Source organism: Papaver somniferum, chromosome 11, assembly GCF_003573695.1.
Source record: "Papaver somniferum cultivar HN1 chromosome 11, ASM357369v1, whole genome shotgun sequence".
Classification (NCBI taxonomy): domain Eukaryota; kingdom Viridiplantae; phylum Streptophyta; class Magnoliopsida; order Ranunculales; family Papaveraceae; genus Papaver; species Papaver somniferum.
Window position 1 is genome coordinate 91,331,682 of NC_039368.1, and position 22,436 is coordinate 91,354,117.

The window sequence follows — 22,436 nt, forward strand, 5'->3', positions numbered from 1 at the left end:
TTGGTGGTATTCTTCAGTATTTGAATCTGATAGATGTGAATCTAGATTTGATTATTTCGGATTTGGATTGATCCTACCCAGCAAATGAGCTTATTGGAGTAGTTACCAAACAACTTTGTTCCTTTACTGTTTGAAAGACGATCAAAAGGAGTTTAGTTCTTAAGACTTTACATCGGTAAAGCAACTCAGGATAGTGATTTCTATCTAGGGATTCACGTGCGTTGGCCAGACGTTTGTAGGCACAGGGATACTGAGGGAACTAAGTAACTAGGGGTAGATTACTTGGTCTCAACTATACGAAGTTGGATTTTTTCTTTGTATAACGGCTTAATTCTGAGAGTATTCAAAACCTGACTAGGTCCCAGGGTTTTTCTTTATTTGCGATTTCCTCGTTAATAAAATCATGTTGTGTCATTTACTTTAGTTCCTCATTATAATTGTCTTATTCTAATAAAGTGCACTTGTACGTTAAATTCAATATACTTGATTGTGGTCCTATAGTATATTGGTTTCATACCGTAACTAGTATCAAGTGTGTACCTTGTTGTTGTATTGTCTCGACTTTGTCCATACACGATCATACTTGGCATTGGATTTATATATAGGTTGAAACGAAAAGATCGTGGCATACTTGGGTACCCTCTTCATTTCGAACGAAGGCATAAAACAAAAACAAAAACACGGATGATTGTGCATCATTCTTAAACAAGAACTTTTTTTTTTTGTGAAGCATGAAATTTTTTAAACTATTAAATAGTTACTACGTGAGGGTATGTGGTACCCAAATATTATAATTGGATCGGTATGTCTAGAATCTTCAGCAACATGATGGCAGAATGCGATCAACATTCTCCGGATCAGAATTGCATCAGGGGAAGTGTTGGAATTGGCGAGGTGGATATGGTTTATGGCGTCGACGGATGATAGGCCCTCAATGCTTCATACAAGAAAAATTATATTTTTGATGGACACGACGATATCCAAAGGAAGTTGGTTGTTGATAATGGTTTTGGTTGTGATTGGTCAAATGTGGTAACCAGACATTCTTTAGATGATGATCATGCATTAGTGTTTTAACGAATATATATTGAATCATATAATTAGAATTTAATTTGAAAATAAAAATATTAATTGTAATCAACAGCATCTTATTTTGTGAACTAATTGTCATAATGGTATTAAAATTTGATTGAACTCAAAGTAAAACGGATAAGAAAACGATTTTTTTTATGCAAAACCAACTTTTATTTCTTAAGATTGATTACATAACTTCGACTGACAGATTGTTTGGTCATCCCTTATAGTTTTAATAAACTTAAATGGGATGTTACAACCATATTCAAAAGAAGATATGTCAGTTCTAGCAGAGTTTTCTATTTCATGCGAAGCATTATTCGTCGATCTATTTACATATATAACACTAAAACAAGAAACAAAAGGGAGCAAATGCCTTATTTCATCTACTATTCCTTGGTTCTTCTAGTGGACTAAAGGCTTAGCAAACTTGATTGAGTTGATATTTATACAGTCACTTTCAAAGATAAGTTTCTGCAAGTGTTTATCTCTGGCCCATAATATTGCTTCTTTCATGGCCAGACATTCAGCTTGCTCAGGATTTATTCTTCCATAGAAGTACTTGCCTCTGATGCCCCAGCATTGACCTGTTGAGTCACGCATAATTAGACCAATTCCAAAATTTGAAGTCATATAATCAAAAGAAGCATCTAAATTAATTTTAAGCTCATGAACTGGTGGTGGTTTCCAATACTGATGGACTTTCTGCTGTTTATTCTGTTGGATCAGAGAGGTGCCGAAAGAACATTGATTAATCATGCTTTTTATGGCGTGAACTATAGAACAGACATTCTGGTTTTTGTTTTCGAAAACTTTCAAGCATCTATTCTTCCAAAGGGACCAGGCTGTAGTCATAACAGTTAAGATCCAATGCTCTCTATCACGTGTAGTAGAGATATTAGAGTCATTAAACCAACTTGTTATCCAGTCAGTAACCTGAATTTGGTGATGTTGTAATTGAGAAACATTGACATTCATAGCCAACCGTACTGAAGTAGAGTGATCACAATCTATCAGCAAGTGCTGAAGGGTTTCATCCGCCTGTAAACTTCTAGGATAAACTGTTTCAATATCTTTTTTGTATTTATAAAATTCAACTCTGGTAGGCACAATTTCTTTAAGGCACTTCCAAATAAATAGTTTTACTTTATGTGGAGTACTTGTTTTCCATAACAATCTCCAGTTAATGTTTGGTCTATGCAAGTGAGGATGATCAGTTATATTCTAGTTTTCCTCACCAGAGCATTATAGGTAGACTTAACTGAAAATTCTCCACTTGGTTCCCAGATAATTTTGTCAGTGCCTACTTGAACTAAATGCATATTTAATATCAAACACGTTGTATCTGCCGGAAACAGATCCATCACAAGCTGAGAATTCCATCTTCTTGTATTCTGTGACATGAGATCAGGGACATAAACAATTCTAGTCGGTTATCTAAAAGATTCATTCAGTGTTGGTGGATAATCCAAACCATTGACCCATTTATCATACCAGACCAGAATTCTAGTTCCACATCTAACATCCCAACGATGAAATTGCCTTACATAATGAAGCCATATTTCCAAACCTTTCCAAATCCAAGAAGAGTTAGCAGGAGATTCTTGGATATGAATGAAATTAGAGTATGGAGAATACTTGGCTTTCATAATCTGAGCCCAAGGCTTATCTTCCTATGTGCACAATCTCCAAGCAAGTTTAGTTATTAGTGCAATGTTAAATTGCTCTAAATTCCTAAAAGCTAAACCCCCCTCTGCTTTGGGATAACAAAGAGAACTCCATGCAATCAGATTCAAGCCTTTACTAGATTTGTGACCTCACCAAAATTTTCTTTGAAGTGAATCTAGTTTTCTTATAGTGTTTTTAGGAAGCCTGAAGTTACTCATATAATGGGTGGGTATAGTATTTAGGACTGATTTTACTAAAGTTGTTCGTGCTACCTGATTAAGTGTCTTAGCACACCAACCTTGAAATCTATTTTCATAAGAATCTTGAATGGAGCTAAAAGAGCCGGTTTTTGATTTTCCTAGAAGAATAGGGAGTCCTAGGTATTTATCTGAGTTACACAGTTCTTTAACTCCTAGTTCATTCTGAATAGATAACTTGGCGTCGTGCGATACGTCACTTGTAATAAAGCCGAGGATTTATAAAAATTATAATCTGACCTGATAGTTCACTGAATTTTTGAAGACAAGTCTTCACTTGAGCAATACTATTGTGATCAGCATGGAAGAATAGCATATAGTCGTCTGCAAAAAGCAGATGATTGATAGAAATAGAATTCTTTACAACTTGGATACCACTCAGCAGATTGAGTGTTTCTGCCTTGATTAGAGATCTCGCAAGATATTCCATAGACAAAATGAAAAGGTAAGCGGATAATGGATCCCCTTTCCTAAGACCCCTTGAAGGAGTGTAAGACTGGAAAATACCTCCATTTAGTTGAATCGCAATAGTAGTAATCGATATACACTGATGGATTAAAGAACGCCAGTCTTCGCAGAACCCTAAGGAGAGAAGCATTTTATCTATGAAAACCCATTCAACTCTGTCGAAGGCCTTCGACATGTCCAATTTCATAGCTACAAGACCTTGCTTTTTCTTAGACTTTTTCATATAGTGTATTAATTCATGCGCCATGACTATATTGTCATTAATATATCTCTTGGGAACGTATGCTGACTGAGTTGGTGAAATTATTTTCTCCATCAGGGGCTTCATTCTAGTGACCAAAAATTTTGATATTATTTTGTATGTGATATTACAAAGACCAATTGGTATAAAATCATTAGGAGTTGAAGGTCGATGAGTTTTTGGGATTAAGCAAGTAACAGTTTGATTAATACCCAAAGGCGTATTTTTGTTAATGAAAAATTGTTAGACTAGCTTGGTAACATCACCATCAACTGTAGGCCATTGAGATAAGTAAAACCCCACTGGGAATCCATCTGGACCCGGAGAATTCCAACTAGGCATACTCTTAAGCACATTATAAATTTCCTCTTACGAGGGAATAGATACAAGAGCTTCATTTTCTGCCTGTGTGATGATGGGAGTAATAATATGAAAAGAGTCTTCTTGGAATTTAGGATTGGTAGTCTTGGAAATGGTGGAAAAATGATTAGTAAGCAATTTCTCTAGTTCATTATGTGAATGATGCCACTGACCTTGATCATCTCTTAGAGCTGAAATGTGGTTTCTAGATCTTCTTCTATTATCCAAAGAATGAAAGTAAGTAATGTTGTAATCAACATCTTTAACCCAATGATCACCAGACTTTTGTTGCCAAAAATCAGCCTCTATTTTCGTCCAGTAGTTCAACTTATCAATAGTGGATGAATCTTATGAGAAGTATCTTCACTATATAGTTGAGCTTGAAGAATAGACAACTGGTGTTTGAGATGTTGGGTATGAAAGCTAATTCTACCTAAATGTTGTTTGTTCAATTTAGAAAGATTTGTTGTTGCAATTTTCAATTTTTGAGTTATACTAGCCCCACCTGAATAAGAGTTCCAGATATTCCCAATCATCTCTGAGCAGTTTGGATCTAAAAGCCAACACCTATAGAACTTCCATACATTCCTAGGCTTAATTATATCCACCTCTGAGGTAAGCAGTAAATGGCAGTGGTCTGAGCCCAAAAAAGAAGATGTTGGACTCTAGAATTAGGATAATCCATAATTCAATTTGAACTTTGAAGTGCTAAATATATTCTAGCTCTATTGTAACCTTTTCCATTAATCTTGTTCGACCAAGTATGATGGCTACCAGAATAACCCATTTCCATTAAACCAACATTGTTGATGACATTGCAAACCCAATTATTAATGGAATTGCTACTAGTTGATGCATCACAATTTGATATATGAATATTAAGGTCTCCAATAACCACCCATGGTTGAAAAACATTTTCATTCAGCTCTCCAATGAATTCCCACTGCTGCTTTTTCAAATCCAAATGTATAGAACCATATACACATGAGAGAAACCACTCTTGTTTAGATGTAATAACAAGATGAATCATATTATCTTTGCTACACGCAATATCACATGGAAATGCATCTTTCCATAAAAGGACCAATCCACCAGATAACCTATTGAACTAATAAAAAGAGAATTTGGGTAATTGTATCTTTGTGTCAAACTTCTAGCTTTTTTCTCACCAAGTTTAGTTTCCACAAGAAATATAATATCAGGATTGTGATTCTTAATAATATCCTCTAAATGATCTCTAGTGTCCTTACCCAAAAGACCTTGAAAATTCCAAGATAATATTTTCATTGTTTGAAAGTATTTAGTTAAACTAACATAAAACTTTAATTGAGGAAATCGGGTACTATAAAAATATCTATAATGAACTGTTATTTGAGAAATGAAAAAACTAAAATTTAAAATTGAATTTGGTGAAGAAAGTACCTGGCCATCATTGCTTGAAGTTGTTGTTTTAAATCTCTTGGAGTGATTTTGCTCTGAAACAGTCCCATTAAACGAATTATGAGAGTTTGGAGATGGAGATAGTTCATCAAAATTGACATGCTCATTTTCTGACAAATCTACATTTTGATCTGGGGAGCTATAATTTGAAATAGAGCCTTCAAAATGAGAAATAAGAGCTTGAAGTGAATTCTCATAAGCTTTGGCGGGATGTTGAATGTCTGGATCAAGATTACTGACATTGAAATCATCAAATCAAACATCCAATTCTCCTAAATCCATATAAGATTTTAAAAGATCCATGTTTGACCCGTATCCACATTCCTGACCCATTATGGAATTCAATGCTTGTATCTGCTGCTCCACATTTTGCTTAGACATGTTATCCAAATTAATATTCTTTTCTTTGTTTGCATCAGAATATTGGTCCAAGTTTTTAGAATTACTAGGACCACCCTTCTCCATTCTAATTCTTTTTTCCTTGTCTGTGGACCACTTTTTCTATTTCTCTTATATTATTAATGTTAACCTGAATCATACCTTGAGAATTACAAGCAACCATAGCAGTTGGAGAAGAAGAGGACAAAGGAATATTCTTTGCAACATTATATTGGAGATGTTCATTCAGAATAACTGTATCTTTTGTCACTTGCACCGTGTACTGAGCTGGATTCACATCTAAGGTTGTTGCATGCATGGCTCCAGAAATATTCGAACCCATAGAAACCTCCGAAACTTGATGAAGAATAAGTTGATTGGCATTGTTGTTACCTTGTTCTCCTGGACTTAGTATTGCATGTTGGTTTTCTGGTTCTTGCTGAAGCTGAGAGGTACCAGAACTACCAGATTTAACTCCTCTCATATCTGGATTTGTCTAAGAAGGAGGATCTAGGATGGAAGTGGAAGAGAGATAACCCCTTTGCTGTTGAAGGAGATAAGCAACAATTGTTTCACATTCAAGTTCCTTGTGATCAATGGTGCGGCAGAAACCACATAAATTAAGTGGCTACTTCTCATAGAACAGTCGAAACCAAACTTCTTCTCCAGCTGCATTTTTCATCCAAAATCCTCTACGAAAAGGATCTCTAACATCAACTAAAACCAGAGCTTTTTGCACCTTACCTTTAGGGACAATACAATCTGAAGGATCTAACTCTCTATCATTTACAATGATTGGATTAGCAAAACCTGGTTGCATGTTATAGAGACGCAACCAGAGAAGTTGTTTCGTTAAATCTACCGCACTTTTTGGCATCATGGGGTTCCAGGGTTCTAAGACAAGTAAATCCCCTTCAAGAAACCATGGTCGAAACCTAAGCACAATGTCATATTCCTCCTGGGTATGGAACTTGATAAGGTAACAGTCATTATCCTCCTTTTTGATAAAGATGTCTTTACTTTTTGGCCAAAGCTTTTTGAATTCTTTATCTAACTCTCCTACAGTATAAACTTTAGTTGAGTAAGGTTTACCCAAAAAATTAAACTTAAATTCAGAAGATCCTTGTTGTAATTCTTCTAATGACAATTCTGGCTCTTTCAGAGATCTTAATCTGTCAGTAATTGATGTAAACTCCATCTTTTCCTGAACTCGTATCAACTCAGAGTCCATTAGAGAGAAGCAAAAGTGAAAGACAGAAGATTGGAGAAAATAACGAGGTAGAGGAAATAAATAAAGAAATTGCAGCCTCTTTTTTGATGTCTGGATGTGTTATACTTGGATGAATTTTCCTTACAACCAACAAGGTTAGAGTTAGGGTTAAAGTTTACACGGCGATGATGTCGGCTGACAGAGAAAACGAGAAGAAAGGTGAATAGAAAAGTTGGTTGAAAGGATTCATTAAGATAGTCTGTCCAAAAAAATGGTAATAAGATCATCGCGTGCAAGTTCAGTATCGAAAGTGAAGCCATGGACAAATCAAAGAGGATTACTAAGACAATCAGGGAAAACCACTCTAATATCCAAGCAACCTCCAAGCACATCCGCCAGCCAACAAGGTTAGAGTTAGGGTTAAAGTTTACACGGAGATGATGTCGGCTGACAGAGAAAAAGAGAAGAAAGGTGAATAGAAAAGTTGGTTGAAAGGATTCATTAAGATAGTCTGTCCAAAAAAATGGTAATAAGATCATCGTGTGCAAGTTCAGTATCGAAAGTGAAGCGATGGACAAATCAAAGAGGATTACTAAGACAATCAGGCAAAACCACTCTAATATCCAAGCAACCAGAGAAGTTGTTTCGTTAAATCTACCGCACTTTTTGGCATCATGGGGTTCCAGGGTTCTAAGACAAGTAAATCCCCTTCAAGAAACCATGGTCGAAACCTAAGCACAATGTCATATTCCTCCTGGGTATGGAACTTGATAAGGTAACAGTCATTATCCTCCTTTTTGATAAAGATGTCTTTACTTTTTGGCCAAAGCTTTTTGAGTTCTTTATCTAACTCTCCTGCAGTATAAACTTTAGTTGAGTAAGGTTTACCCAAAAAATTAAACTTAAATTCAGAAGATCCTTGTTGTAATTCTTCTAATGACAATTCTGGCTCTTTCAGAGATCTTAATCTGTCAGTAATTGATGTAAACTCCATCTTTTCCTGACTCGTATCAACTCAGAGTCCATTAGAGAGAAGCAAAAGTGAAAGACAGAAGATTGGAGAAAATAACGAGGTAGAGGAAATAAATAAAGAAATTGCAGCCTCTTTTTTGATGTCTGGATGTGTTACACTTGGATGAATTTTCCTTACAGCCAACAAGGTTAGAGTTAGGGTTAAAGTTTACACGGCGATGATGTCGGCTGACAGAGAAAACGAGAAGAAAGGTGAATAGAAAAGTTGGTTGAAGGGATTCATTAAGATAGTCTGTCCAAAAAAATGGTAATAAGATCATCGCGTGCAAGTTCAGTATGGAAAGTGAAGCCATGGACAAATCAAAGAGGATTACTAAGACAATCAGGCAAAACCACTCTAATATCCAAGCAACCTCCAAGCACATCCGCCAGTACCTAGAAAAAAGGGGAAGGAAATCCCATTAAAATTGTAAACAAACTATACCCGAAGATCAAAATTTGGATTAGGATGACATGCAGAGAACAAAAGAAAAGATCAAAAGCTAAAATAACAAATAATTTCTAGTGAGTCACTGACGATTTTATCGCCGCGGGCCGAATTTGATTACATATATGGATTTAGCATTTTGAAACTGAAACTGAAAAGGAGAAAGAAATTAGCAGAACAAGTAACAAACAACATATATGTGGGAAGAAATCACGTAAAAAAATCGATCAAACCACAAAATAACTGAGTGGATAATGCATAAAAAGAGAAACCAAATTTCTGAAGAAAAAAAAAATATTGAGCAAAATGCCGAAGATCGATGCTGTTAAGCTGCTGTTAAGCTCATCATAACTCGATCACGCCTTCAGTGTGCAGGCTGAGGCACACACTTTAACTCACCTACACATAAACGTGCACTCTGCACACCATTAGCCTATTTGTGGTTCTTGAAATGCTTTAACTGATTTTTCGGTTTGTTTTGATAAAAAAGAAAGACATCATGTTCAATGAAAATTACCGGCGGATGGCATTCCCATCTCAAAGGGTCGACCAAATGACAAAATAGCTAACATGAGATGGATCGGCAGAAGACAAAGTAAAGCAAATGACTATTCCTGTGGATTTTTCTTCTTGCTTGGCTTTCGGGTAGGTAACACTTTGTTTTGTTGCTAAACAAATCATGCTGACATTTGCCGTTGCGTCAAGCTAAATCTCGTATAAACAGAAACAATTGTCAGTATACTCTCTGGACATAAAAGCTAGTGGTTTGGATTCGGTTCAGGTTTTTGCGATGCATGTATTCGCAATTAAGTTTTTACATTCAGAAATTTGTTTATTTTTTCTTTTTTGCCTGAAATGGCTGTTGTATACTGAGGTTAAATGAGGAGGCCCTTTGCAGTCAAAAGATGCCAGATCTCCCCACAGGTGCGACGAGTGCAAGAAAATTTTATTACAGGTAAGGTATCCTCTCTCATTTTTTTTAGTTATTCAGGGCTTGGAAAACTCCTACCTTAATATGGCTTCCCATTCTGTTCTTCTAATTGATTGGCATCCCTCCCACGTTTCTCAGCATATTTTCAAATTATCTTTTCTGGAAATGTAAAATTCACACTTTGTGAACTTTTCATGAAGTATGCAATCCTTTCCAATAATGACAATTCTTTGTAATAAATGGCAATTAAAACATAGGCGGTCATCCTTAATTTCTTGGTTCTCTTACTACATAAACAACCTATTTCATTACTTCTCAAATGACACACCTACCAAACTTGTAACAAACCTGAGATGGAATAAAAACTCTCTTTACTTTCTTTCTAATCTATCCCTAATCTTGTTTTGCTTCTTCTTTGCTTTCTTCATCCCATCACACAAGATGCAAACAACAAAAAAAGAACAAGCAAGAATAACAAAAACAATCAGTCGAACCCGAGCATACTGGCAATCACGTTTAGGAGCAGCATTCAGGACCGCATTAGCGTGCACCATCATTGGTTTCGTAACCCTATTCAGCCCTGTCGTACTCCAAAAGGAAGTAGCATTTCCAGCTTTGTCGTATGTAACGGTAATTCTTGTCGTTACAGAAGCGACATTAGGTGATACACTTCAAAGTTGCTGGCATGCCTTATTAGCTACTTGCCAAGGAGCAGTACCAGCTTTCTTAATTTTATGGCTTCTTGGACCAGCTAGGCATTCAATTACTGCATCTGTTCTTGCTGTGACATTCACAAGTTTTGCTGTTATGCTGCCGGAATCAACTCACCTGATTTGTAAGCGGATCGCTCTTGCCCAAATTGTAATTTTATACTCGGTCACTTCTGTCAAAGGTGTTCACACCAAGGTTTTTATGCACCCGGTGCACGTTGTGGCCAGTACTGGTGTTGGTGCTTTTGCTGCTCTTTTAGCGTTGGTTTTTCCATACCCTCGACTCGCAAGTTACGAGGTAAGTAACCTAATTATGCCCCAAATTCAGTTCAACATTTTGATTTTTGCATAAAATTTTGAGTACTGATTTTGCAGGTTAGAAAAAATTGTTTGGTATTCAAAGAGAATTTTTCAAGAAGACTGAATCTTTTTGTGAATGCATTTTGTGCTGAAAACAAAACATCCGCACTAGCATCAATATCTCAAGCTAAATCTTTAGGGAGAACAGGGACCACTCTAATCCAAAACATCAAAATCAAACAGGTGCTTATTTTTTTCAACTTTTACAAGTAGATGAAATTAAAAGCAATTTAAATTCTCATGTAAACTACTTTTTATTTGAACAGAAAAGCATGCAGTGGGAGAAACCCTTGAACAGATTGACTAAACAGTATGATATGAATCCAACAGACAGATTTCAAGCCTTAGAAATACCCTTAAAAGGGATTGAAATTGCTTTAACTTCTTCTACTTCATTTCCTGTCAGAGTTGGGGATCAAGAACTTAAGAGTCTTCTATTTACACTAAAAGAGCAAACAAATTTGCATTTGAACCAAGCTAGTCATGCTTCTCCTAGTTGCACCTCCGCTGTTCCCGAAACTAACAGAAAAGAAGTTCTGCCCAAGCTGTTCCTACAACCTCCTCATACCATTAACTTCCTTACCCGAAATGACTTACCATCTTTCTTCTTTCTATTTTGCATGAAATTGCTCCATGATGAATCTATGATAAGTCAAAGTGCCGACTCCACAAACAAACCCGGAACCAATATTCAAGAGTCGATGCAAAAACAATATCAGTGCACCAAGAAACTATTCATGATCAGCAATTTGGTCAGGAGAATTAGTACTAAAAGATTGATATATGCCGCCAAATGTTCTGGTTCATTAGGTCTGGCTGTGTTATTTGGGATGATTTTTAATGAAGAGAATGGATTCTGGGCAGGACTTACAGTCGGGGTTGGCATGGCAGGTGGAAGAGAAGCAACATACAAGATTGCAAATAATAAAGCACAAGGAACAGTGTTAGGAACCATATATGGACTCTTAGCTTGCTTTGTTTTTACAAGACACTTGGTATTTAGATTTCTGTCACTTATTCCTTGGATTATGTTCGCTAGTTTTCTGAGACGAAGTCGAATGTATGATCAAGCTGGTGCTGTATCTGCAGTCATTGCTGCATTAATCATGTTAGGCAGGAAGAATTATGGACCCCCAAGTGAATTCGCCATTGTCAGAATTACAGAAGCCTTCATTGGACTTTCTTGTTCAATCATGCTGGAAATTCTCTTGCAACCCACTAGAGCCTCTACAATGGCTAGGGGTGGAATATCGAAGAGCTTAAAGTTACTTTACGAGTTCGTCGAATCGATTGATTTTTGCATTGATTCTGGAAACAAATCGAAGATGTTTTTGAAGGAGTTGAATGAGAAAGAAAATAAGCTTAGGGTCAGTATTAATGAACTATGCAACTTCATTGCAGAAGCTGGAGTAGAACCAAACTTTTGGTTCATACCTTTTCATGGTGTCTGTTATGGTAAGTTACTAGGTTCCTTGTCAAAAATGGTGGATGTTATGCATTTTGCAACGCAAGCAATTGGTCTCTTAGTACAAGAGGCTCATAAATTTGGTGCAACTTGGGTTATACTTCAACAATTGATAGGTGAAGATTTACAACTTTTCAGAAAATTAGTCAATTCTTCTGTACAATGTATTGAGAAAGTAACTTCAGTAGCATCTCTAGAGAAACTAGAAAAAGAGTTAGAAAGTAAGAACATCTCTTGTGACGTAGAATCAGGTCAATCTGTGGCAAATGGAAGCGAGTTTAATGTTTTGATAAGCGAAAATGAAGAGGCATTAGAAAAAGTTCTGAGTTCTTTTGTGAAACATACTAGAGAATTGGTTGATGAATCTCACGGTTTTGAAGGGGATGATCCAGACAAAATCAAGAGCCAATTGGTTCTTTGTTTGAGTGCATTGGGATTTTGGATTGACTGTTTAATGAAAGAAACAAGAGAGATAGAGAAAAGTGTTCAGGAATTGGTTCAATGGGATAATCCTACAAGCCATATAAATATGTCAGAGATTTACTTCAAGATAAATGCTTTGCACACACATAACAAAGAGCAACATACAGTACTCGACTAAAAGCGATGTAAGTTATTCGACAGTGCTGACGTTCAACCAATCATCAGACCATGCTTAGCAGAGCTGGTTGAACTAGTTAGGAGATTTTGGATTAGATTGGATGCCAATGTTCAACAATGATATTTACTCTGATTTTGCTTGGAGAGAGACACTCAGACAATTTTCTTAGTTGAGATTAATAATACTGGACTATTTGGCCTTTTATTGAACTTGGAAAGAGAATAGATGCACATTCTCGGTAGAAAAGATTAGCGCTTATACTTTGCACTGGCGTACAACCTCCTAAATGATCCTAAATAGAGTTCTTAGAGGGATCAAGTTTGAAGATTTTGTATTCAAATGGGATGCCATTTTTAGGAGATAGCTGGGTAAACTTTACAGAAATCCCTCAAGGGACTTGGCCTTGTACGTGCTTATAGTTTTCTTATAGTAAAGTTATGTCGTTTTGAGTGGCAAAATCTGAACCACGAGCTAATATTATGATATATGGATTTCTCGGTTCTTGTTTCTGGTCAAATACACCGTTGAAGCTGTTTTTTAGTACAAATTCTATTTAGAGAGAGTTGAGATTACAAAAAGTAAATAATGATAACGATTTGGTCCATGGTAAGTAATGATAATGATGATAACAACAAGGAGGAGAACTAATGAAAGAGGTAACATCACGAAGCAAATGGAATTCGATATCACCCACTAATTAAGCGCATCGAGACCAAACTAAAGCGCACGAAAAATTTGTTAATTATTCAATTAGAAAGCAATTAAGGTATTCTAAAAGAATAGTGAAACTTACCTCTTCTATGGTAAATTTGTTTACGTACTCTTTTCTGGCACCTCTGCTATTGATAGAACCAGTATGGAGCTTGCTGTAGGAGTGACGATTCGAGTTATACCTGTCTCACTCAGGATTTAAACTGGCCTGTGCCACCCGTTTTACACTTGGCCCTTCTTTGTTCAGTCTAGTGAAGCATGAGTTTACTGGCTGCTTAGAGCCTTATATTCCATTTCCACATCTATCGCTTTTTAAGCACAAAAACTTCATAAAGCAGTACATTTACCAATAATCTCCACAAGAACAAAGGCCGCCCTTAAAATGATGGAACCGATTGCGATCTCTTAGAATGATATCCCGTTCATAGATCTTTGAGATAAGCTTCATGGCACAATGACAATCATCACAGACACGAAGATTTTTCACTACCCGTAGTGGCATTCCTGGGGCAGTCTTAATAAGTCCAAAAGCTACTGCAACCTTCTCACTATGATGAAGTAGTGAATTTGCTTTATCCTCTTCCTCCTCCATGTTGATTAATACTTTTGAAGTATCAGGAACATAGCCTGCCAGTTTTATTTTTTCAGCAATTTGATCCAACATCCTGTATATCTCCTTTGAATGCCGATGAGATTTATCTTCCACAACAAACGAATAGATTCTGTTTTCAATTTCGATGGTACTGCACCCTGGTATCTTTGATATTTTATTTTTCTTCATCATCTTCCTTATATTTACTGCTTCCTCCCATTTTCCATTTGCTGCATAAATATTCGATAGAAGCACAAAATCTCCATGGTAATGAGGTTCCAGTTCAAGGATCTTCTTTAAAACCAACTCTCCCAAATCCACCCTTTTATATAAATTACAAGCTCCCAAGAGGGTTCTCCATATAACGGCATTTGGTGCAAACGGCATCTTCATGATCAAATCATAAGCTTCATCCACATGCCCATGTCGACCCAGAAGGTCAACCATGCACCCATAGTGCTCCACCCGAGCTTTGATCCTGTATCGTTTTCTCAGATCAGCAAAAAGCTTTTTACCTTCTTCTAACAGACCACTGTGACTGCAAGCAGAGAAGACTGAGACAAGGGTAATTTCATCGGGCTTAACCTTTGACTTCACCATAAGATGAAACAGACTAACAGCTTTCTTCCCCAGGCCATTAATGGCTAAGCCATTGATCATGGCTGTCCAACAGACAACATTCCTATTAGGTATCTCCTCAAAGACTTCCAATGCTCTCTCTATTAACCCACATTTAGAGTACATATCTACAAGAGCTGTTTTTACACTAATTTTACCGTCTAAATTGTTTTTCTCAAGATATGCATGAACCCACTTCCCTAATTCAAGTGCACCAGCATGAGCACATGCAGAGAGAACACTAACCATTGTTACCTCATCAGGTTCTGATCCATGAACCTGCATATCCCTAAACAAATTCAGAGCTTCCCCTGAAAACCCATTCTGCGTATAACCAGTAATTATCGAATTCCAAGTCACGGTATCTCTTTCGGACATTTTATCAAACACAGCCCTCGCATCATCAAAGACGCCACAGGTGCAGTAGAAATGAATCAAAGCATTCTTAACATGAATATCGGATTCAAACCCAGTTTTGATGACATGGGCATGAATCTGTTCACCTTCTTCAATTCCATGAAGCCGAGAACAGACTTTGAATAATAACGGAAAGGTGTAATTATTTGAAGGAAAACCATCTAAATGTGTGAAGGAATAGAAACGAAATGCTTTTTCAGGAGTATTAGTTTCAGCCAAGTGTTTAATAACGTTGTTACGTATGAACACGGTCGGGTTTGATGATTGTGCGAAGAGGAGGAGAGCGTAATCCAGTGATTCAGAACAGCGGTTTCCCAGACAAGCAGAGAGCAGGCGGTTTTGGGCTTGGTGGCCTTGAGAGAAACCGGTTTTAATGATACAGGTATGAAGTTGTTTGAGTTCTGCAAGGTTGTTGCACTGTTGAAGAAGATGGAAAGTGGTTTGCAGTTGGTTGGATTTTGAGAAGGTGGTCTTAGGGTTCTGATAAGCTGTAGTAGAAGCTGCGGGGAGGGGGTGAGACGGAGAGGTTATAGACAGTGAAGAAAGCATGACCTCTGGGAATCTGGCGGGAGAAAATCAATGATATTTTTGGTTGTTCAGAATCTAGCACCTCTCTCTATGGACCTATGTTGGAGAAAACTAAGCAAAGAAGACCTGGAAAGGCAACAGTAAACAAATCCGCTACCTAGAGAATGTGTTTTAGACCCCGAAAGGGAATTACAGGAAGAGGCACTATATGGCTTAACCCGCAGTGTGGCACTTTTGAACTTTTTGCAAACTACAAAAAAAAATTCCAACACAAAAAAGATTATAACAGCAACTCACCACAAAAGAAGAATAAGAGCACCAGTATTAGGGTCTTCTCTAGGATCGCATCAATATTATTTAATAACTTCCAGCATTACATGCGTCATTTAACCATTTAACAATTGACCAATGAACCATATATGAAAGCAGCAATCCCACCCATAATTAACAACTACATTAACCATATATATCCATAAGTAAATTTGTTCTATTACAAAATCGACTAAACATGTATATCACTTAAGTTCTCATAAAAAGAGTTGACTCCACATATTACTCTCTAAGCAGACATGTTACAAACCATGTCTCAGTTGGTTGCATATTTTGGGTCAGCCACCACATAATGGTAAGCAATCACCAGAACAAATATAAAAATGCCAAGAAAGTTGGCAAAGAACCCAAGATCCTGGTCATCAATCATCTGCGAGAGAGAAACAACAAAAGAACAACATTAATCCAGGAAAGGGAAAGAATTTCAGAATCAAAACTCATGCTACCGAATCATAAGAGTACCCTTTGGCTCTCGTGATTGCATAACTAAGGGATCAAAGAGTTGAAAACAAGTTTTTATCAATGACATCAGACTTTAAAAATGTCATTCCTTTATGAGACGAAACGGACAAGACCTTTAAACCTCCTTATCAGAAAGGAACAATTTGGTAATGTGGTTGACTTTCACAATCCTACTTTATCACACTCGACAAATATAGAAACCAAAATATGCGTGGTGTGTTTACGATTAACAGACATGTATGAGCACCATACTTGATTAAGAACACTTTCCCTTTCATAACTGTTACAGAATGAAGTGCCAAATTAGAGGAGAATGGTAAAGGGTGAGACCCTAGCAAGTTAGAAGGGAAAAAAGAGTAAGAGCTAAAGACCGGATTTAACAGCTCTTTGCATGATCAACTTCATCAAAAGATTCAAACCTTGCCAGCTTACTTTATTGGCATTTGAATGCACACCCCTGTAAAAACCTAATAATTATGAGGATCTACAATCTTGGTAAGAAAAAGCAAAAAGAAATTGATCACAGTGGGATTCGAATCCACGACCTTTAGATTCGGAGTCTAATGCGATATCCACTCCGCTATGTGACCATTGTTAGTTTCTGCTTTCAATCTATTAATCATAACTGAGTTTCTCTTTTAGGTCTACAGTACCATCTTCGGTTTAACAAAAATAAACCATCCAGGTAAATCTTTTGAAGATCAAATAATTCATAACAAAAACTACGAAATATGAAAAGAGAATCCGCATCCAGATGAATGTTTTCCAAGGAAAGAAACTGGGAAAACCTGCTGAAGATTCTCTGGAGAAGCACACATTCATCCGCATCCTGAGACAAAAAATACTAAACCTGGACACCTAGACAGCTAAACAGATTGGGAAAACCCCTAAAGCTAAATCTAGACCTCAACACAAATCAACATCATAGCATTCAAAAAAAATCACCTTCACAGATATTAACAGAAAACTAACTATACAAGCATAACATCTGAATCCCTAGAGTTTGTGTAGAGAAGAAATCAACTCTTCCTATCTAACCTTAACATGAGATATGAAACTAAATTTGGAGACTAAGACAAAACCTAGATTTCCAACACTAAAATTACAGATCAAACGTGTCCAAATTTATATACAGACAATATTAAAAGAGAACCAAGTAAACTCACCATGACTTGAGTGTATTAAGATTATTGCTTATCTGATTAACTCGCCAAGATTTTCCTCCTACTAGATCTAAACTTTTTAGGTATTCAAGATTATTGCTTATCTGATTAACCTTATAGACCCATCTTATGGTAAATTACAGACGCATCCTTTGGTGGGCACGCCCTTTAGTCAAAGTCCTTGAGACAATGGCAAGTCAGGTAGGTTGAACCTGACAGGGTGTTAGCCAGATCCAAGCCGAAATTCAGCTAGGTTAACAAGATCCCATAAGGAAAATTCTGATCACCAGACCCCTACACATTGGTCATTTTGTATTCTTTGAATGTAATGAACAGCAATGTGTGTGATTCCAAACATCAATCTCTAGTTTGACAAGCTTAGTAGGGCCAATAGTGTAGCTGCATGGGAGCTAAAGTATGGACTGAGCAAAGGTTAAAGCTGTCTAACTACAGCATACATTGTTAGCTGAGACATTTGATATTTGCATAAAGAAACTAAAAACTCAATTTCCAGAGACCACTTAGCACCAGAAATTTCCTACAAGCTGTCTAACCACATAATACACATTGGTCATTTTGTATTCTTTGAATGTAATGAACAGCAATGTGTGTGATTCCAAACATCAATCTCTAGTTTGACAAGCTTAGTAGGGCCAATAGTGTAGCTGCATGGGAGCTAAAGTATGGACTGAGCAAAGGTTAAAGCTGTCTAACTACAGCATACATTGTTAGCTGAGACATTTGATATTTGCATAAAGAAACTAAAAACTCAATTTCCAGAGACCACTTAGCACCAGAAATTTCCTACAAGCTGTCTAACCACATAATACATTGTTAGCTGAATCATTTGACATTTTTATGAAAAAACTAGAAACAAAAAGGCAACTGATCACAGTTGAATCATTTGATTCTTGTATGAAGAAACTAAAAACAAAAAAGGCAACTGATCACAGTGGGATTCGAACCCACGACCTTTAGATTCGGAGTCTAATGCGATATCCACTCCGCTATGTGACCATTTTTGGTCTCTTCACACAACACGCTCAAGTCTATAATCGACAAACAACTCAGTTAAACCACCTTCTACATTCTTCAGCAAGTATAGTTTTTGTTATGGTAATAACAAAAATTAACAGAAAAAAAAATATTAAAACAACAACAACAACAATTAGTACTATTTCACTAATTTCAATTTAATCTACATCCAGATAAATCTAGCCAAAGATCATATGAATCAAACCATACTAAAACATCAAAAAAGAACAGGTGTAAAAACAAAACATCAAAAACGAAGATCTGAGATCTAAGAATCAAAGGAAAACAAAATTGACCAAAAAAAAAAGGTAACGACATAAGAATAAAACTGTTGTGTTGTAGAACAGGAAACAAGATGTGATTTACTCACCGTTTTTGCCTTAGATCACCAAAGATACCGTTTCCACTTTCAGCGATCAGATCGCACCCAACAATAACCGAAGGAAAGGATTCAGATTTTCACAGTTAAGAGAGGCTGAGGGACGAGGACGACTGCTCTTTGTTTCTGTAAACCAAAAGTCAAGTGCGTCTGTAAAGTATAAACAAGTCCAGGACGCATACGCGGACGCGACACGTGAGTATAAGACCCTTCAAAAACACACGATTGCTAAAGGCTAGATCCAACGGCCAACACTCTGTTGTTTTATATGGATTGGTACCATCCTAGCAAAACTGGTACCAGCCTTTAACAATCTCGCAAAAAATACTCCCCTGTTTTAAGAAAAGTAAGAAATACCAATAGGTCTTAGAAATAGTATATTAGAGCGAGTCTAGTCCAATTGACTGGGTCAACTGTTTGTTTGGTCCTATTTGGAAATATAATTTATAGTTTGGTCCTAAAAATTATGATTTGGTCCTAGGGTGATGTCATGGATGATGTAATTGTCATTATGTGGTGGCAGAAATATCCTTTTGGGACCATATATATAGACAAAAATCTTAGAAAATATCTTTTTTTTTTTTAGATTTGCTTTCTCAGATTTGCTTTCTCTCTCCACCTGTTATCAGATTTAGTTTCTTTTCTCTCAATTTCTTTTTGCTTTTTCTTTCTGCTACTGTGTTTTGTTGTTGTTGTTGATGATGAAGAAGAAGAATAAGAAAACGATGACGACGATTTTCATGGATCTGTTGTTGTTTTTGATGTCGTTGTTGATGATGATGAAGAAGAAGAAAACGATTGCGACGATTTCATGGATCTGCTACTGTTTTTGATGTTTGTTGTTGATGATGATGAAGAAGAAAACGATGACGACGATTTCATGGATCTGCTGCTGTTTTTTATTTTGTTTGTTGATGATCAAGATGAACTCGTGTTTGAAGACGATGATGTTTTGCTGCTGCTGCTTGAAGACGACGAAGATGATGTTGCTGCTGGTGTTTGAAGACGACGATGTTGCCGCTGCTATTGAAGACGTCGAAGAAGATGAAGATGTTGTTCATTTTTAGGTTTTTATATGGAGTTCATTTCTGGAATGAACTCTGTTTTTTTTTTTAGGTTTTTATATGGAGTTCATTCCGTAAATGAACTCTGTTTTTTTAGGTTTTTATATGGAGCTCATTCCATAAATGAACTCTGTTTTTTCTAGGTTTTTATCTGTTTTTTTAGGTTTTTATATGGAGTTCATTCCATAAATGAACTCTGTTTTTTTAGGTTTTTATATGGAGTTCATTTCTGGAATGAACTCTGTTTTTTTTAGGTTTTTATATGGAGTTCATTTTTGGATTGAACTCTGTTTTTTTAGGTTTTTATATGGAATTCATTTTTGGATTGAACTCTGTTTTTTTAGGTTTTTATATGGAGTTCATTTTCTGGAACGAACTCTGTTTTTTTTAGGTGATTTCTGAAAAATAAGTAGAAATTAACAGGAGTTCATTTTGAAGAATGAACTTCTACAAAAAATAAGTAGAAATTAACATGGAAGGGTAGTTTTGTCCATTTAATATTTTTAAATAATTATGGACCAAACAGTAAAGGCATTTTCCCAAAGGACCAAACTGACATGGGTCCACCTAAAAAAGGACCAAACGATATTTTCCCTTTAAGAAAAGTGATCCAAGAGCTTCTTATAAGGGCAATTTCTATGGCCGTCAAAAAAAATTTTGTTGAGCCACGTGGATGAACAAACACGGATTTGCACTATGGTAAATCAGAGCAAAATCAACAAATCTGGTTTTTTAGGATCCCACTAATATTTCTTTTTGATAAACAATTTTTGGTAGGATAGAGTTAAAGTTTAAAATATTTGTTTTTATTTTTAATAAGTTAAATAAAATATTGGATTTAGGTGGGATAAATAAGGATAAAGTGAGATAAATAATAGTTGGGAAACAAAATTTGAAGTGAGCGGCTTTGGTGGAAACGCCAACGGTTTTGGTAAAAATGCCAGCGGATTTTGTAGGTCCGCGCGGCTTTTCATTAAACGCCCGGTTAATCATTGAACTCAATCAACAAACCCTCAATTTTGTTGGTTTTCCCATCCATTTTTCATGTTTGTTGAGTCCATAGTGGAAGCAAAATGAACAAACTTCAAGTTTGTTCATTCCATAAGAACTGCTCTAAGTATTAAAACTTAGTTTGATATCATTTTTGCAGATGTTGTGTTGTAAACAGTTGAACGTTAGGTAAATTATGAATATCTTCTTCTTTTTCTTTCCGTAGAAAGAAAATGTATAAAAAACAGCTAACCAACTTGGTCATCTGAGAGTCTTACAATATTTGCGCCAGAGATAGGCAAAGTTGGTTGTTGTAACATCCCAGCTTTGGATTTATCAACTAATAAAGACCGACGAATGCAATACGGAGAAACAATACTCCAGTTAACCCTATGCACATATTTTATTGCTTCTTTGGATAGAATATCCGCAACTCTACTAGCCTCCCTTGGGAGATACTTAAAACCCAAAAAAAATATCGCATTGAGTACAAATTTTCTTCTCTTCGTTTAGAATATATTCACACTGCGATAAAATTTTGAAGCTTGTACCATTCAAGTAATCCACCCTTCTCTTACAATCTCCTTCAATGTTAAATGCCGATATCTTTGCTTCTTTTGCCCAACTAGCTCCTTCAAGAGCTGCAACTACTTCTGCCTGTTCTGCACTGAAAGTATTTTTGAGTAATGCTCTTGCTCCTTCCATGGTACCTACATGATTATGAACAACAATAGCAACACCTATATTAGAATTAACATCCAATTTCCAAGCAGCATCCACATTAACTTTCAACTCATTTAGACATGGAAAGATCCATTGGGGTTGACTGAGTAATGTGTTTACCACCCTTGGAAATAAAACATTTTGGTTAAGAAGTTCAGCTCTATGCGTCTGTAGATGGGGAAAACGATTTGCTGGTTTTTATGAAATTGAGGAGATGACCGTGCAGAGACTCCTTGAACCAAGTAAATGCTCAACCTCACACAGATGCACTGCAAGAAGGGAGTGCTTTAAGTTCGAGAGATCAATCTGTAGGACTCCGGACTAAACTAAGACAACGGCCGTTTCAGAGTCAATTCGGTCACAAGAGAGGATGGGATGATCTGTAGGAGGGAAGCTGAGAAATGTGTGAGATCAATGGTAATCGAGATTGTAGGAGTGTTGTGTATTCTACGTGAGAAAGTTCTGAATGATTGAATTTTACTCAGTTAAGAGTGATTACTCAGACGATGAGTTTGTATATACGAAAGATTGTCTGTGTGAACTTGTCGAGAAATTCTTGTCTGTTTCAATCAGGATTTAGAGACTTATTTATATTGATGGAATTGTAAACACCTTGATCCCATGAAGTGTGACAGTTGTTGAAGTCAAAGAGTGGGGAAGTGGGAAATCGTGTCAAAACCAGTTGCTCATCGTGCGGAGACTTGGTTGATTTTCCATCCACTACTTTGCTAACTCCTTCAACTGATTGCACAACTTGCTCACACTCTCATCTTGTGTATGAACACACGTGCCGTAGACCGCC

The 22,436-nt window shown here is 36.5% G+C and overlaps 3 protein-coding genes and 2 non-coding genes across 5 annotated transcripts; 1 reads left to right on the plus strand and 4 right to left on the minus strand.

Annotated features, from left to right (window-relative positions):
* The first annotated feature begins 9,927 nt into the window (after positions 1-9,927).
* LOC113324771 lies at positions 9,928-12,622 on the plus strand. The gene is made up of 3 exons (XM_026573061.1): positions 9,928-10,494; positions 10,572-10,739; positions 10,823-12,622. The coding sequence occupies exons 1-3, from the start codon at positions 9,928-9,930 to the stop codon at positions 12,620-12,622; spliced, it is 2,535 nt and encodes an 844-aa protein (XP_026428846.1).
* Positions 12,623-13,676: 1,054 nt separating this feature from the next.
* LOC113324772 (pentatricopeptide repeat-containing protein At4g21065-like) lies at positions 13,677-15,509 on the minus strand. Its single transcript, XM_026573062.1, has one exon. It carries the CDS (start codon positions 15,507-15,509, stop codon positions 13,677-13,679), a length of 1,833 nt encoding a protein of 610 aa, XP_026428847.1.
* A 272-nt stretch (positions 15,510-15,781) lies between these two features.
* Positions 15,782-16,188, minus strand: LOC113320388 (dolichyl-diphosphooligosaccharide--protein glycosyltransferase subunit 4A-like). The gene has a single exon (XM_026568303.1). It carries the CDS (start codon positions 16,186-16,188, stop codon positions 16,075-16,077), a length of 114 nt encoding a protein of 37 aa, XP_026424088.1. The 3' UTR covers positions 15,782-16,074.
* A 609-nt stretch (positions 16,189-16,797) lies between these two features.
* Positions 16,798-16,870, minus strand: TRNAR-CCG. Its single transcript has one exon. It is a non-coding gene; the product is annotated as a tRNA-Arg (tRNA).
* A 1,517-nt stretch (positions 16,871-18,387) lies between these two features.
* Positions 18,388-18,460, minus strand: TRNAR-CCG. Its single transcript has one exon. It is a non-coding gene; the product is annotated as a tRNA-Arg (tRNA).
* Positions 18,461-22,436: the final 3,976 nt, after the last annotated feature.